Source organism: Dromiciops gliroides, chromosome 3, assembly GCF_019393635.1.
Source record: "Dromiciops gliroides isolate mDroGli1 chromosome 3, mDroGli1.pri, whole genome shotgun sequence".
Classification (NCBI taxonomy): Eukaryota; Metazoa; Chordata; class Mammalia; order Microbiotheria; family Microbiotheriidae; genus Dromiciops; species Dromiciops gliroides.
The window spans coordinates 627790521-627806289 of NC_057863.1; the positions used below are offsets into that span (position 1 = coordinate 627790521).

The 15769-nt window shown below is 42.5% G+C and overlaps 1 protein-coding gene across 1 annotated transcript in view; it reads right to left on the reverse strand.

Moving 5' to 3' along the window:
* Nucleotides 1-4536: 4536 nt before the first annotated feature.
* The window catches only part of LOC122750057 (coiled-coil domain-containing protein 50-like), a 59865-nt gene continuing 48632 nt past the window's right edge, over nt 4537-15769 (reverse strand). The window contains exons 9-11 of the mRNA XM_043996706.1: nt 7858-7958; nt 7048-7145; nt 4537-4937 (exon numbers count right to left, since the gene is read on the reverse strand). Of these exons, the coding sequence (XP_043852641.1) occupies nt 4798-4937; nt 7048-7145; nt 7858-7958 (339 nt within the window). The 3' untranslated portion in view covers nt 4537-4797. The remainder of the gene's footprint in view (nt 4938-7047; nt 7146-7857; nt 7959-15769) is intronic.

The following is a 15769-nucleotide window of genomic DNA, read 5'->3' on the forward strand; positions in this document are numbered from 1 at the left end:
AATTTGTGCATTTCTTTTTTTTAATGTTTTTTTATTTTATTTTATTTTTGAGGCAATTGGGGTTAAGTGACTTGCCCAGGGTCACACAGCTAGTTAAGTGTCAAGTGTCTGAGGCCGGATTTGAACTCAGGTCCTCCTGAATCCAGGGCCGGTGCTCTATTTATTGCGCCACCTAGCTGCCCCTACTTTGTGCATTTCTCCTAAGATATAAGTGTGTGGGGAGAAGGGGCAGGGAGGGCAAGAAACCTTTTCATTTTATAAATAATCTCTAAAAGGTTCCCTTTGTGACTGACATTCTGTCATTCATTCTAATATGCAGATGACAGTAATGGATTGCTAAAGGCCAGATCAGTCACAGAACAAGGTACCTATGACAAATTCTAAAACTTCAGAGCTAAAAAGTGCCCTGGAAATCATCTAATCCAACATCTTCCTTTTGGATGAAGAAGCAGGAACAGAAAGGTCCAGGGAACTGGCCCAAGGTCACTCCTCATATGAGGATCAGAGACATAAATTGAACTTGACTCCCATCCCAGGGCTTTTGTTTTTCCAACTCCAAACACTTCCTCTTTATCCACTTCTGAATGTTTTCTTGATGACTCGACATTTCTGGACCACCTTAATGATACAACAAATAGTGTGTTTTTCTTCATGTTAAAAAAAAAATTGACTAAATCAGTGCATTCCACTGATAGCAGAAACAAGTGGTCCAGAAATGCAGAAGCTGACCCTCTCTCTACCTCTCTGTGACTCAAACGGGAGGTTGAGTCAGGTGGGAGAGGGAGAAAAGAAACCCAGAAGGGAAGTCCCCCCCTTACCTGCCCCCCCCCGCCCCGGTTTTGTGTGCCAAGAGGAAAGAGGGAATTTCCTGATCCCCTTACGGGCCACCAAAATGTTATGGGGGAAAATGGTGTAAGGGTTTGAGTAAGGGGTTGGAGTTCTTAGGGATTCCTCTTTAAAGAATTACACCCTCTTGCACACAAAAGCAGTTAGAATAAGATGGTAGTTTATTTAGTGGCAAGGGAAGGGAAGGGGGTGGGGAAGGGAAGGGAAAGGAAGGGAAGGGAAACCAAGAGAAATCCTTGGACTTCTCTTGGTGAGAAAGGCACAAAGCACGTGGCTCTGAGGTACCAATCTCCTCGAGCAGGAGACTGACAGGTACTTTTATAGAGGACTGATGGGGGTGACCATCTGACTGTGGAAAGTTCCTTTAGTGAGGGAGGACCATCCCCCACTGGTGGTGGCTGGAGGAATTGGGTGAGGGGTGGCTGCAGATCTCCCAAGCCATCTCCTCAGGACACAAAGGAAGCAGCTACACCTAATCTTATTGCCCCAGAGGAGCTAGCTCAGTCCGATCTGGTTCCACTTATCTCTCTAGGCCCATCTGTCCTCTGATTTAGTTTCTCAAGGAGAAGGTTCTTTGATGTGCCCCAGAGAACAACTGGGGTGCCCTGGGCCCATAACAGAAGGGCAAATGGACTTCAGATCTCTATCTGAGGCTTCTAAATTAAAACTTGTAAAATTAACAGTGCTATTTAGTAATGTTAAGGAAATAGATCCTCCTCTCTAGAGAGAAGAAGGGACTACAGGTGTGGAATGAGGCATACACTGATCCAACAAGGTCTCCTTGGCTTTGTTTAAATGCTTCCTTTTGTTACAAGGAAGGGTTAAGCAGGGGTTAGGGTGGAGTAAAGGGGAAATTTGTTATTGTCGTTCAGTCATTTTTCAGTTGTGTCTGACTTTTCATGACCCCATTTGGGGTTTTCTTGGTAGAGATACTAGAGTGGTTTGCCATTTCCTTCTCCAGCTCATTTTATAGATAAGGAACAGAGGCAAATGGGGTTAAGTGACTTGCCCAGGGTCATACAGCTAGGAAGTGTTTAAGGCTGAATTTGAATCTATGGAGATGAGTCTTCCTGACTCTAGGCTCAGTATTTTATCCATCTAACTGCCCCAACGTGGAAATAGCTGTGGTATAAATGCAAAGGGCAACAATAAAATAAAAGAAAGAACTCACAGGGTGAAAAATGGCCAGTTTTATAACTGTCAAAGAATTCCAAGAGCAAACACCATCTCTTTCCAACACATTTATTTTTAAGAAGGAAGAGCAACAGGACCATTGGAAAACATCCAAGAAGTTTAAAACATTACCAGTACCTTTTCTAAAGGCAATGCAGGACATCAAACCATCCAGATGAAGGACAGACGCATGCTACTTGACAGAACAGGTTTATATGTTAAAAATAAAATCTTTTCACACTGTGTATGTTACCCACGTCAAAGGCCATCAATCATCCAGGTCCATCTTGAGGGCAAATGACTCCATGCAAACATTATGTTATATTTTGGGATCTACTCTTTGTCTCATCATACACTTCAGTCTGTGATTTCTGGTTGACCTCCCTAAACTCTTTCATTTTTAGGGCATAGTTCCTGGAAGGATCTTGTGATTAAAAAAAAAATCTTGTATATTTCTGTGACATATCTCCTTTTAATGATCTCCTCTTAAAGGAGATATGCCACACGGTGCTTGTTACTGGAATCCAAAGAAAATTGGATTTTTCATAAAACACCAAGATCTTGGCCAGGCTTCTGGACTCAGGCTCATTCCTGATGTCCCTAAGAGGCATTCTCCTTTCCCTACTCTAGACTCAGTTTCTTTCAAGGTTCAACTTTCTTCATGGGAACTTTTCCTGATCTTCCCAATCCTTTGCTTTCTTCCTCAATTTTTCATATATCTACTCATCTGTGTACAGGATACATATTCCCCCTAGAAAGTAAACTCCTTAAGGCCAGGGACTGCATCTATCTATCTATCTATCTATCTATCTATCTATCTATCTATCTATCTATCTATCTATCTATCTATCTATCTATCTATCTATCTATCTAGCTATCTAGCTATCTAGCTATCTAGCTAGCTATCTAGCTAGCTATCTAGCTAGCTATCTATCTAGCTATCTATCTATGCTTTTGTATACCTAGTATATTGCCCTTGTATCCTCTATACCTGGCTCTTTGCCTTTCTATGTAGCATCCTCTTAATAAATACTTGTCAGATTGACCTGGCTAGTTCCATCTTGGTTAGTCTACACTTTGTTCCCAACACAACCCTATCTTAAAATTATTCATTCCATGTATAGGCATTTCCTCAAAGATGATGAGACATGTTTGAGAACTTGACTTCCTATCTCTGTTTATAGATGGAATTTCTTCAACTCAATTGTTATTGATGCTACTTTCCAGTAATAGGAAATCTGGAGCTCAGAGTAGCCAGGAAATTGATTTATTGAGGTTTGTACAGTTGCCAATTCCTATTCTCAGGAAATGTTTCTTGCTTCCTCCCTTTACTCATTTTCACTTTCATTTCCTAGAAATGCATTTTCCAAAAAATACAACTAGCACAGGTTTGGCAAAAAGTGAAGGGAAACCAGCTGTGAGTTCCCCTAAAATGCACCAAGGAAATATTTTCAGGGAGCACAAAGGATGCAGGTGTATGTAAATGGTGCAAGAAGGAGTTTCAAGTGGATTTGTCTTTCTAGCAAATATAGAGGTCTGACCCAATCACAGAGATAACTAGAGGAGAGAACAACAGACTAGAAGAACAATTGGGTGTCAATGGTGATATAATGTGGAATGGTTAGTCCCCATGGTTTTGTTTGTTTTTATTTTTCCCAAGAGTGGAGATCATATATTATTTAAACCTTTGTAGCTCTTTGACACAGTTGGTACTTAATAAATACTCGTTGGTTTGAAATATGTTCAATAGAAAAGTCTATTGGAAAGAGTACAAGACCACCTCCCTCCCGCAGACTTCCTTCCTTGGTCAGTGCTCATATTTTCATTGGCTTCTTCCCATAGACTAGATGAATACGCTCTGATCTCTGCCATCCCAAACCTCCCACGCACTTTGGAGTCCAGTGCTAGAAGGGAGAGAGAAAAGTGCTGTGTCTTGTGCAGGATCTCAGTGGGAGAAACCAGGAAGAGGCTGTTTTACTACGAGGCAGCACAGTTCTTTTAGTTAAATCCTCCCATCTGATTCATGATATCCTCCCTCTGCCACTCCTAGTTCCATAAACCCAAGCTCAAGAACTGCTTGATCTTCGACTTTTTAAAAAGCAAATGTGTCACGGGTTAAAAAAAAAAAAGATGACATCTTTAAAAATAATAATACCAGGGGCAGCTAGGTGGCACAGTGGATAAAGCACTGGCCTTGGATTCAGGAGGACCTGAGTTCAAATTCGGCCTCAGACACTTGACACTTAACTAGCTGTGTGACCCTGGGCAAGTCACTTAACCCTCATTGCCCTGAAAAAAAAAACACAAAAAAATAATAATAATACCAGATAGCATTTACATATATCAATTTAAAGATCTCATTTGATCCTCACAACAGGTAAGTGCTGTAAAAATCCCCATTTAACAGAGGAGGAAATTGAGGCAGGCAAAGGCATAGTGACTTGCCCAGGGTCACACAGTTAGTTAGTAGTGTCTGAGGCTGGATTTGAAGTCAGGTCTTCCTGACTCCATGTCTCAGTGCTCTATCCATTGAGCCATCTAGCCACCTCTTGATTCAGCACACACACCCCCACACCCCCCCCCCCCACACACAATAACTTAGGAAACAAGGTGTCCCAGTATGACCATGAGGCATGAAGTCGTTGAAGGATGTGGCGAAGCAGTATTTGTGGTCCAGGGTTTGATTGGAGGTGAAGTTTAACTTAGTTTCCCTTTGTGGGAGAGAGGAACTAGAGTGGGGGAGGAGAAGGAGGAGTGGGGGGAGGGGGAAACTTTATCTCACTGTTGCTTGCAGGGTTCCTTCTTGTCTTTGGTTTTCTGACGTCCTGACTGACGTTTGGTTGGTGAAATAAAGGCCGCTTCCGGGCTTTCCTCACTGTACTCAAAGAGACCCTCCACTGGGATTGTATGGGCAAGAGCTAAGAGAAGAAAAAGGGGAAACAATGACTGTAAAAGAATTCACCAGTGGTCGAGAGTTTGTAGCTCTGCCTCTGTTATGGACAGAAGGAAGACTGACAAAATGTTGAATGTTAAAATAAAAATTGCATTTTGTTTGTAGTGGATAGAGTGCCAGCCTCGGAGTTAGGAAGTCAGCAAACATTGATTAAGTGCCTACTATGTGCCAAGGCAGTATGCTAAGACCAGGGTTACAAAGAAAGGGGAAAGAAAAACCCCAGAACAAAACTCAAGGAACTCATAGTCTAATGGGTGAAGATAATCATAAGAGCTAATGTTTACATACCGGGCACTGTACTAAGCAAGTTGACTTTACAATTATTGTCTCACTTAATCCTCACAACAACCCTGGGATGTGGGTGCTGCTATAAACCCCCATTTTACAGATGAGAAAACTGAGGCAAACAGAAGTTAAATGACTGGTCCAGGACCACATAACTAGTAAGTAATTAGGGCTATATTTGAACTCGGGTCTTCCTGACTCCAGGCCTGGCACGCTACCCACTGCATCAGCTAACAGACAGATAACTATGTAATAAGCAAGATATATACGGGACAAATTGGAGCTGATCTCCAAGGGAAGGCACTAAGATTAAGGAGGACTGGGAAAGGCTGCTTTCAGGTGCCACTTCTGCTACATACTGGCTGTGTGTGTGACCCTGGTCAAGACCCTTCGCTCCTCGGGGTCCCCAGTGGGAGTTCCCTATATTAATGAAGTTACATTTTCATCACTGTAAAGCACACACAAACGGTCAAATTTTTTTTGGGGGGGGGCAATGAGGGTTAAATGACTTGCCCAGGGTCATGCAGCTAGAAAGTGTCAAGTGTCAGGCTGGCTTGGAAGTCAGGTCTTCCTGAATCCAGGGCCAATGTTTTATCTACTGTGCCACCTAGCTGCCCCACACTGCCAATTTTTCAACACACGCACATATGTATATAGTTTTTTAAATTTTAAGTTTTTGAATATATATATATATATATTTTTTTTCTTGATTGGCCCTGTGCTTTTGTTGGTATAGGGTACTTCCAATGAGGAAACTCACTCTTCCAATACAGACTGGCACCAATTTTGTAGCTGATAGTCTTGGAATGAACGAATGAAAAAGCATTAAGCACTTGTTACATTCTAAGTAGTGCTAAGCCCAGAGAATACAAATACAAAATGGGTGCATAGATAAGTTAAATGACTTGCGCTGGGTCACACAACCAATATATGTTAGAAAGGAGACTTGGCAGGTCTTCTGGACTCAGAAGACAGCTCTCTGTGCACCACGGTGTACTGCCTCTTGTAAAGGGTATATATATTTATGAATTCAACAAAATATCTAGGGCGGCTTTAAAATTATTATGCACTAAGCCAGGCCATGTGCTTGGAATATGAAGATTAAAAAATGATACCATATTGGATTTGTGTTGACTGACCATCTGAGAGTAGTCACAAGTGTAGCATAAAGCAAATGTGGGAAAGTAAAAGGGCTAAGGCCGAGGGCTTGGGATGGAGGTTTCCGATCCTCCTGGGTAAATATTTCTAGTGTAATGGGGGTTTGGTGAATTCCTAGATTGGAATATAAGCATTCTAGGCATGGGAGACAGCCTGGGCAAAGGCTGGGAGGTGGGAGTATTTTCCTCTGCCTTTTAAAAAAAAAATCATCATCCATAGTCCTTATCCTTCTAGAGAGCTAGACTATTGGTTTTTCTTACATAGTGTCTCTCCGGGTTGCCTTTAAAAAGAGGAAGAGGGAATGCCCAGCTCAGGGAATCAGAGCAAATGTGCTGGTTTGGCTGGAATGAAGAAGATATGAAGGGAAGTCATGCAAAAGGGCAGGAAATGAAGCCTGGAGCCAGGTTGTGACAGGCTTGAAATGCTTCACACTCAGGAGTGGTACAGGATGCCCCGTCCCTGAAGGTTTTCTGAGGAGGCCAGAGTGACACTTGGCAGAGATGCTATGTCTTGGAGAAAGTTAGACCAGGTGACCTGGATCGTGTCACTGGGACCTCAGGATACAGCCAAGGGCATGTGCCAAACTCTGGGCCATGGATTACTTAACTGAGGGTAGCAGAAAAAAAATATACCTTGGCAACTGACAGCAGGTACATCAACAGGTGGGTCTGTCCCACTTGACTTAAATGTTGGGTCCAGTTCTTCAGCAATATTCCGGGAAAACAGCTGCCTGCAAAAGTATTTAAAAGAACAACAGGCATTAGTGATCTAAAGGGTTTATTTTTTCTTCTGTTAGGATATTGATTTGTGGGATTTTTTTTTTTTTTGAGACTGGATCTTCCTAACCTCACCCAGGCTGGAAGTTCAGGGGCCATTTATGGGGTTGGCCCTACTGTTGATTGGCATGAAGTTTTAATCTCCTCTGTTTTTATGACCTTGGAAGTAAGGAAGGGAGGGAGGGAGGAAAGAAGGGAGGGAGAGAGGAAGGAAGAAAGGAAAGAGGGGAGAGGAAAGGAGGAAGGAAAGAAAGAAAGGAAGAAGGGACAGAGAGAGGGAAGAAGGAAAAAGTTATGTGGGGAGGGGAGAAGGAGGAAAGAAGGAAGGGAGGGAGGGAAGAAAGAAGAAAGGAAGGAAGGGAGAGGAAAGGAGGGAGGAAGGAAAGAAAGAAGTAAAAGAAGGAAAGGAAGAAGGAAGGGAGGGAGAGAGAGCAGGAGGAAAGGAGGGAGAAAAGAAGTGAGGGGGGAAGGAGAGCTTTTCTTGAAGGTTTTGAAATGGATTATTATTATAAAGGAAGATGGTAACTTGGAGCAGATTTGTCCCTATTCAAAACAACCTTTTACCGCAGGGGCACAAAAAAACATTACCCCTTCTCTGCCTCCCCCTTCCCCCCAGCAGGAAAGGAGTCTGTGAATGAGGTAGGAGGAAGAGATGTGAGCACCTACTTTGTACCATTTCCCTCAGATGCTTGGGTTGGGAAGTCCGAACAGTCTGGAGGTGGATCTCTAGCAGGGGGAATGACCTCAGCGTCCAGCGGTACTTGAGTCTGCCAGAAAAAAGCAAAAGATGCTTGTGATGGAATCATGGATGGAGACAGAACATGGCCTTTGCAGTCTCCAGGAAGCTGTGGGTGCGAATCCCACTTCAGGAATTTTTAAGTTGTGAGATCGGGAGTTACTTATCTCTTTCTTCTTCTTCTTCTTCTTCTTCTTCTTCTTTTTGGGCAGGGCAATGGGGGTTAAGTGACTTGCCCAGGGTCACACAGCTAGTAAGTGTCAAGTGTCTGAGGCTGGGTTTGAACTCAGGTCCTCCTGAATCCAGGGCTGGTGCTTTCTTCACTGAGCCACCTAGCTGTCCCTATTACTTATTCTTTTTTTTTTTTTTTTTAAGTGAGGCACTTGGGGTTAAGTGACTTGCCCAGGGTCACACAGCTAGTAAGTGTTAAGTGTCTGAGGCCAGATTTGAACCCAGGTACTCCTGACTCCAGGGCCAGTGCTCTATCCACTGCACCACCTAGCTGCCCCCCTATTACTTATTTAATCTCCCCCGAGCCTTGGTATCCAGGCTCTCTGACTCCAGGTCCTGAGTTCTTTCCCATTCTTTCCCACTGTTTGGGGCTACCTCTCCTCTCTGTATCTCGATTACCCTGCGTGAGACCCTCTATCTCCCAGCTCCAGGTATTTTCACCCGGCTGTCCCCCATGCCTGGGATACTCTCCCTCCTCATCTTTGCCTCTTGGCTTCCCAGCTTTCCTTCAAGTCCCAGCTAAAATCCCAGCCTTTCTCAATCAACCTTAATGCCAGCGCCTTCCCTCTGTTGATAATTTCCTATATACCCAGTATACATCTTGTACGCACATAGTTGTTTGCCCGTTTGCATCTCCCCCATTGGACAAGTACTGAGTTCCTTGAGAGCAGGGACTGCTTTTTACCTTCCTCTGTATCCTTAGAGCTTAGCACGGTGCCTGGCACCTAATAGGTATTTAATAAAATTTTGTTGGCTCTTTTTGCTCGACTATATATATTTTATATAATATAATATGATATTTTTCTATATTAACTATATATTTATTATAACAATCCCCTTCTTTCATTGTAGGCAGGGAGTGGAAGGGAGAGAAAAATCTTAAATGAGAAAAATTAAATTTGATTAAATAATATAAGACACACCCTCAGGAAGTCCCCTGCTATTGTCTAGGGGATTGCTTATGATTATGATAAAAAATATTGAAGGAGAAATTTGTTGGTAGTATTACTGTAAATGAGCATCTAGAATCTGGAGAAGTCATTTGGCTAAGGATGGTCAGGGAAGTAATATGACCCAACCCCTTGTCAAGATGGGACTGGCTAAACAAGGAAGAGGGTTCATTGGTCTTACGTGCTTGGGACTCATTAAAGTTCAAGTGAGTATTTCCATTCAATGAGTAGAAAGATTTCCTTCTGTCTCTTGTCACAAGTTTAAAAACATCATAGCTTGTATGCTTTAACCATTTGGGTCTTCTCAGCTTAGACTAGCTCATTCATGAAATAAACTGGAAAAGGCCCCCTTCCCCTCCTACTTCTCCCCTCACCCCTCCTGTCCCCAAATCATAGAAGCGTATCCTAACATTCCAAACTTTTATATGATCAACCCTAGATATAGAAAGGCCATCAAATCCAACTAATTCCCCCATTTTACAGATAACTAAACTGTGGCCCAAGGTCGCAGGGGCAGCTAGTGATTGAGCCAGCATTCAAACTCAAGTCTAGTGATTCCAAGTTTGGTACAATCATTCTTCTCCTCATCCTTTTCATTCTTAAAACTGTTGGTTTAAAAAAAAAAACAAAAAAAGAACTGTTGGTTTATTGTTGTTGTTGTTGTTGGGTTTTTTTGTTTCTTTTTTTGTTCTTTCCCTTCCTCTAACTTTAAGGAAGTGGTTTCCTTCTATATTTGATTTAGCCACAGGGCTGAAGAAGCCATACCTAAGAGAATTTTTTCTCCCTAGAGATATGTAGAGATAGTTATTTGATTTTCATTTTCAATCAGAAATACTGCTTTTCTGATAAGAGTACAGTTGGGTTTGTTGGTTGGGTATTTTTTTTACTATCCAGTACATGTGGCAGCGACATACTTGGTTGGTGAGTAAAAGTTTTAAAAGAAAAACAGGAACACAGAATGAGTCATCTTCTCCCAAAGAGTGCCAGTCAACAGTCAATCAAAGCCCATTAAAAAGCCCCCTTCTTGTTAACTTATAAAATTGAATACTTCATTTTTAACCCCTTAATTTTCTTTATATCTTCACATCAAAGTCAATTTATATTTATACCCTCTGTGTATAATCCTTCTGTCTGCCCAAATAAATATACAGTTCTCAAGAGTTATAAATATTATTTTCCTGTGTAGGGATGTAAACAGTTTAACCTTATTGAATAACATTTTTCCCGTTTACCTTTTTAAACTTCTCTTGAGTTTTGTATGTTAAGATCAAATTTTCTATTCAGTTCTGGTCTTTTCATCAAGAAACCTTGAAAGTCCCCTACTTCATTGAATGTCCATCTTTTCCTCTGAAAGAGAATGATTGATTTTGCTGGGTAATAGATTCTTGGCTGCAATCCAAGCTCCTTTGCCTTTTTGAATATCATATTTCAAGCCTTGCAATCCTTTACTGTTGAAGCTGCCAGGTCCTGAGCAAGCCTGACTGTGGCTCAACGATATTTAAGTTGCTTCTTTCTGGCTGTTTGGAGTATTTTCTCCTTCACCTGATAATTCTGGAATTTGGCTTCAATATTCCTTGGAGTTTTCCTTTTGGGGTCTCTTTCAGGAGGTGATTGGTGGATTCTTTCAATGACGATTTTATCCTCTGATTCTATAATATTAGGGCAGTTCTCCTTGATAATTTCCTGGAATATGGTGTCTAGACTTTTTTTCTGATCATGGCTTTCAGGCAGTCCAATAATTCTCAAATTGTCTTTATTGGATCTATTTTCCAGGCCAGTTGTCTTTCCAATGAGGTATTTCACATTTTCTTCTATTTTTTCATTCTTTTGATTCTGTTTGACTGATTCCTGGTGTCTCATGAAGTCATTAGCTTCCAGCTGTCCAATTTGAATTTTTAAGGCATTGTTTTCTTCAGTCAGATTATGCACCTCCTTTTCCATTTGGCCAAATGAATTTCTTAAGGAATTGTTTTCTTCAGTCAATCTTTGTGCTTCCTTTTCCAAGCCGCTGATTCCTTTTTCATAATTTTCTTGTGTTGCTTTCATTTCTCTCCCCATTTTTCTTTTACCTCTCTCAATTGATTTTTTTGGGGGGGTGAGGCAATTGGGGTTAAGTGACTTGCCCAGGGTCACACAGCTAGTAAGTGTCAAGTGTCTGAGGTCAGATTTGAACTCAGGTCCTCCTGAATCCAGTGCCAGAGCTCTATCCACCGTGCCACCTGATTGCCCCTTGAATCAGGTCAGAAGGGACCTCACTGGCTACCTAGTCTAACCCATACCAGAAAGGAATTGCCCTGTAGTAAGCCTGGCCAGTGGTCATCCTGTTTCTCTTTGAATACCTTGAAAGTGGGACAACCCTAAACATCAGGAACCCTGACATCAAGTTGAGAGGATTATGTTCATATCTCATAGTTCCCACTGACACTCCCCCCCCCCCGCCCCCGGCCCCTATCTCTAAAGATGTTCAACTCAAATAACAGGAAAAGTTACTCAGGTATTTCAGCATTGTTTTGTAGCCATGTTAATTTTTTTTGTTTTGTTTTGTTTTATTTTTAGTGAGGCAATTGGGGTTAAGTGACTTGCCCCGGGTCACACAGCTAGTAAGTGTTAAGTGTCTGAGGCTGGATTTGAACTCAGGTACTCCTGACTCCAGGGCTGGTGCTCTATCCACTGCACTACCTAGCTGCCCCAGCCGTGTTAATTTTAGAAGGATGACAGGCTTAAAATTTATCTTCAGCTATGTTGGGAAATCAAAGAAATAAAATAAATAATAAAAGAATACCCCATTGTCGGGACCCTAGGGCAAGGGGATTCTGCTCTGAGAAAGAAGAATGTGTCATGGACCATCTGGTCTCAGCTTCATTATCACATCCTGTGCTTGTTTGCAAAAAAAGTATAAAAATGGCTTGACTTATTGCTTTGGTGTGTCACATGTCTTGATGGCATGGGCACCTTCTTTCAAAAGAATAAACTAGTTCTATATGCTTTGGCCTCCTTTCTTCCTGAGTCCTGAGTATTGAATTGGTGGACGAATTCCCTGACCCACTCAAAGTCTATATATGCCCCTTTGAGACTTCTACCCATTGCTTCCCATAATGCTCTCTGAGATCAAGCAGAGCAAGATGAATCCCCTGATCCCCACACTTGATTCTATAACCTCCACTGGCTCCCTATTATTTTTAGGATTAAATTGAAAATTCTTCAGTCTGTCTTTTAAAGCTGGCCCCTTCCTACCCTTTCCAATCTTCTTCTACTTTACTCCTCTTCACCTACTCTGTGATCCAGTGACAGTGTTACCTGCATGGAACACACTATCCCCCAGTTCTGAGCCTTATCACTGGCTGTCCCCCATGCCTAGAACTCTCTCTCCCTCCTTTTCTCCTCCTCCTCTTCCTGGTTCCTTCAAGTATCAGCTAAAGTCCCGCCTTCTGCCACAAACCTCCTTCACCTTAGTAAATACCTTAACTGCACATGTTTGTTTGCTTGTTATCTCCAGGGGGAAAGATTCTTATCTTTTGTCTTTCTTTGTATCCCCAGGGCTCAGCACGATGCCCCACACATAGTAGGTGCTTAATAAATGCTTATTGATTGAGTGCCTGGCCCTTTCACAGCTCGGAAGACAGTTATCAGGTTCTCCAAATACACCTTAGTTCTTCTCAAATCTAGGGTAACATCCCTAGTGCCTTCAAATGATCTTTACACAGTATATGAACTAGAGACCCTTCACTGTTCTGGTAGCCATCCCCTGGATGATCTACAGTTGATCAACAGCCCCTAAACTGTGATGTCCAGAACTGAACATGGTATTCTAGATATGGTCTGTCCAGGGAAGCAATGTCTTTTGTGTCAGCCAGGTAGGATTCATCAGATAAGTCACTCAATCTCTCTGAGTCTCTTAGATGAGAGAATTAAATGAGAGGAATTGGACTTTAGACTTTTAAGTGCTTTCCAACTCTAAATCTATATTTCTATGATCATGGAGGCACTCAAGTGGTGCAGTGAATAGAACACTGGGCCTGGAGATAGGAAGATGAGTTCAAATCTAGCTTCAGACACTCACCAGCTGTTCCACCATGGGGCAAGTCACCTGACTGCTGTTTGCCTTGGTTTCCCCATCTGGAAAATAGCTATTATAACAGCACCCACCTCTCACAGTTGTTGGGAGGGCCACATGAGATTATATTTGTAAAGTGCTTAGCACAGTTCCTGGTATATATGTGCTATATAAATGTGAATTATTATTAACTGAGATCATATTTGTAAAGTGCTTTGCACAGTGCCTGGCACATAGTAGGCACTCTATAAATGTTAGCTATAAGGAGAATTATCATTAGTCCTGGAAGCAAAGTCTTTCTTAATGCAGTCTAAAGTTCTATTTGGTTGTTCTGTTTGCCACCTGCCTCTACTGAGTCAGAATCAACTGGAATGTGTTAAGAAAATATTTATCTATCCCTTAAAACGATTAGTGTGAGTTGGAAACCACTCCTTGACTCCCTGAGTAATGATGTGGTTGCATTTGAAATTCTTCCACCTTCCTCTTGTGGAAGGTCTCACTTTCTAATGGAAACTCCTGTAGGTCTGAAGCACACCTTTAGTGATGGTGAGTTACTTGTGTGGGCGTCTACCCCCACAGCAGAAAGGAAATAAACATTTCCACTTGTGGTTGGAGGGGTAGAGATGCCCCAGCTCCTGTGGGTGGGCACGTTGTGGGGCGGGGTTAAGAATCATCAGCTACATTAATGAGGAATCAAAATCAGATTGAAACTGATCATTTTAAATAAAGTCTCTAAAAATAGTATGACTCTCTTGGGAACCAATTAAAAAAAATGTTCCCGTTGGTATCTGCTTCAGCATCACCAGGCAGAAAAGTAAAAATGATGGAGGATCCTTTAGAAAGAAGGGAGGAGGGGTGGCTAGGTGGCGCAGTGGATAAAGCACCAGCCCTGGATTCAGGAGTTCCTGAATTCTAATCCGGCCTCAGACACTTGACACTTACTAGCTGTGTGACCCTGGGAAAGTCACTTAACCCCATTGCCCTGTAAAAAAAAAAAAAAGAAAAAGAAAAAGAAAGAAGGGAGGATTCATAGGATAATATGATAATAATTTAGATTATTTATAATAATAACAATAAGGGACCTTGGAGGTCATCGAATCCAACATCCTTGTTTGACAGCTGAGTGGAGCCAGAGATAGAGAGGTGAGTGATCTGGCCAATGTCAGTCAGGCAGTAGAAGGAGCTAGGATTGGAACCCAGACTCAGAGCTCTATTCATGCAGTCTTGGCTGTCTTCTCCCAATCAAGAACTTTTCTGCTACCCACAAATGACTAAGGGATTTGCACACTCTCCTTCATCCTAAGGGATCGGCTCAAACTTAATAAATAGACAATTTTTTTGTGCTTCAGGGACTTCAAGGATAAAGACGTAGAATGAGACGGTACAGTAAAGAGAACAAGACTTGTAGGAAGGAAGGCTTGGCTTGGTCAAGTCCTTTCATCCCTGCCGGTGGAGGGAATTTCCATGCAGAGGAAATCGCAAATCCTTCTTCCTAGCTTTACTACTGACCCCCTGGGTGAGCTTGGGCAGCATTTCTGGGCCTCAGTTTCCTCCTCCGTAAAATGAGGAGGATGACTTCTAAGGTTCCTTAGCTGTTATCTATCAGTGGATAGAACACAGGACTGGGAGTCAGAAACACCTGAGTTCAAATCCAGCCTCAAGACACTTACTGGCTGAGTGACCATGAGCAAGTCACTTAACCTCTGTCTGCCTCAGTTTCTTCAGCTGCAAAATAGCACCTACCTTCCAGGGTTGTTGTGAGGATCAAAATAAATAATATTCGTAAAGCACTTAGCACAGGGCCTGTCTGGCACATGGTAGGCACCTAAGAAATGTTTGTTTAAAAATAAAACTAAGAAAAAAAATCTAGACCAGTTCCTCTCTTTTAACAGTTATGGCGGGTGGGGGGGGGCGGGGGCAGCTAAGTGGCGCAGCGGATAAAGCACCGGCCCTGGATTCAGGAGGACCTGAGTTCAAATATGACCTCAGACACTTGACACTTACTAGCTGCGTGACCCTGGGCAAGTCACTTAACCCTCATTGCCCCTCCCCTCCCCCCCAAAACGGGGAGTTAGGCCTCCAAGGTCACAAAATAGGAAGCAGAGCTTTTGTCTCCCCTAGTTCAGCCTCTTCAAATGACCAAGAGGAAGGCTAAGATGATGGGCAGAGTGCTGGACCAGAACCGGGAGGACTTGGACCCAACTAGGACATTACCTGTCTGAGCCTTTTTCCTCATCTGTAAGATGAGGATAAACATACTTCTCATCCTCATTGCTAGGAGGCTCAAACGAGAGAATGTGTATCAAGCAAACTGCTCAGTCATTTCAGCTGTTCCCAACTCTCTGTGACCCCATTTTGGATTTTCTTAGCAGACACTAGAGTGGTTTGCCATTTCATTCTCCAGTTCATTTTAAGATGAGGAAACTGAGGCAAGCAGGGTTAAGTGACTCGCCCAGGGTCACACAGCTAATAAATCTCTGAGGCTAGATTTGAACCAAGGTCCTCCTGATTCCAGGACTGGTTCTCTATCTACTATATACCACCTAGTCACCCCGTGCAAAGCGTAAAGGCTATATAAATATCCATGATGAGTGACATAGCCAAGAA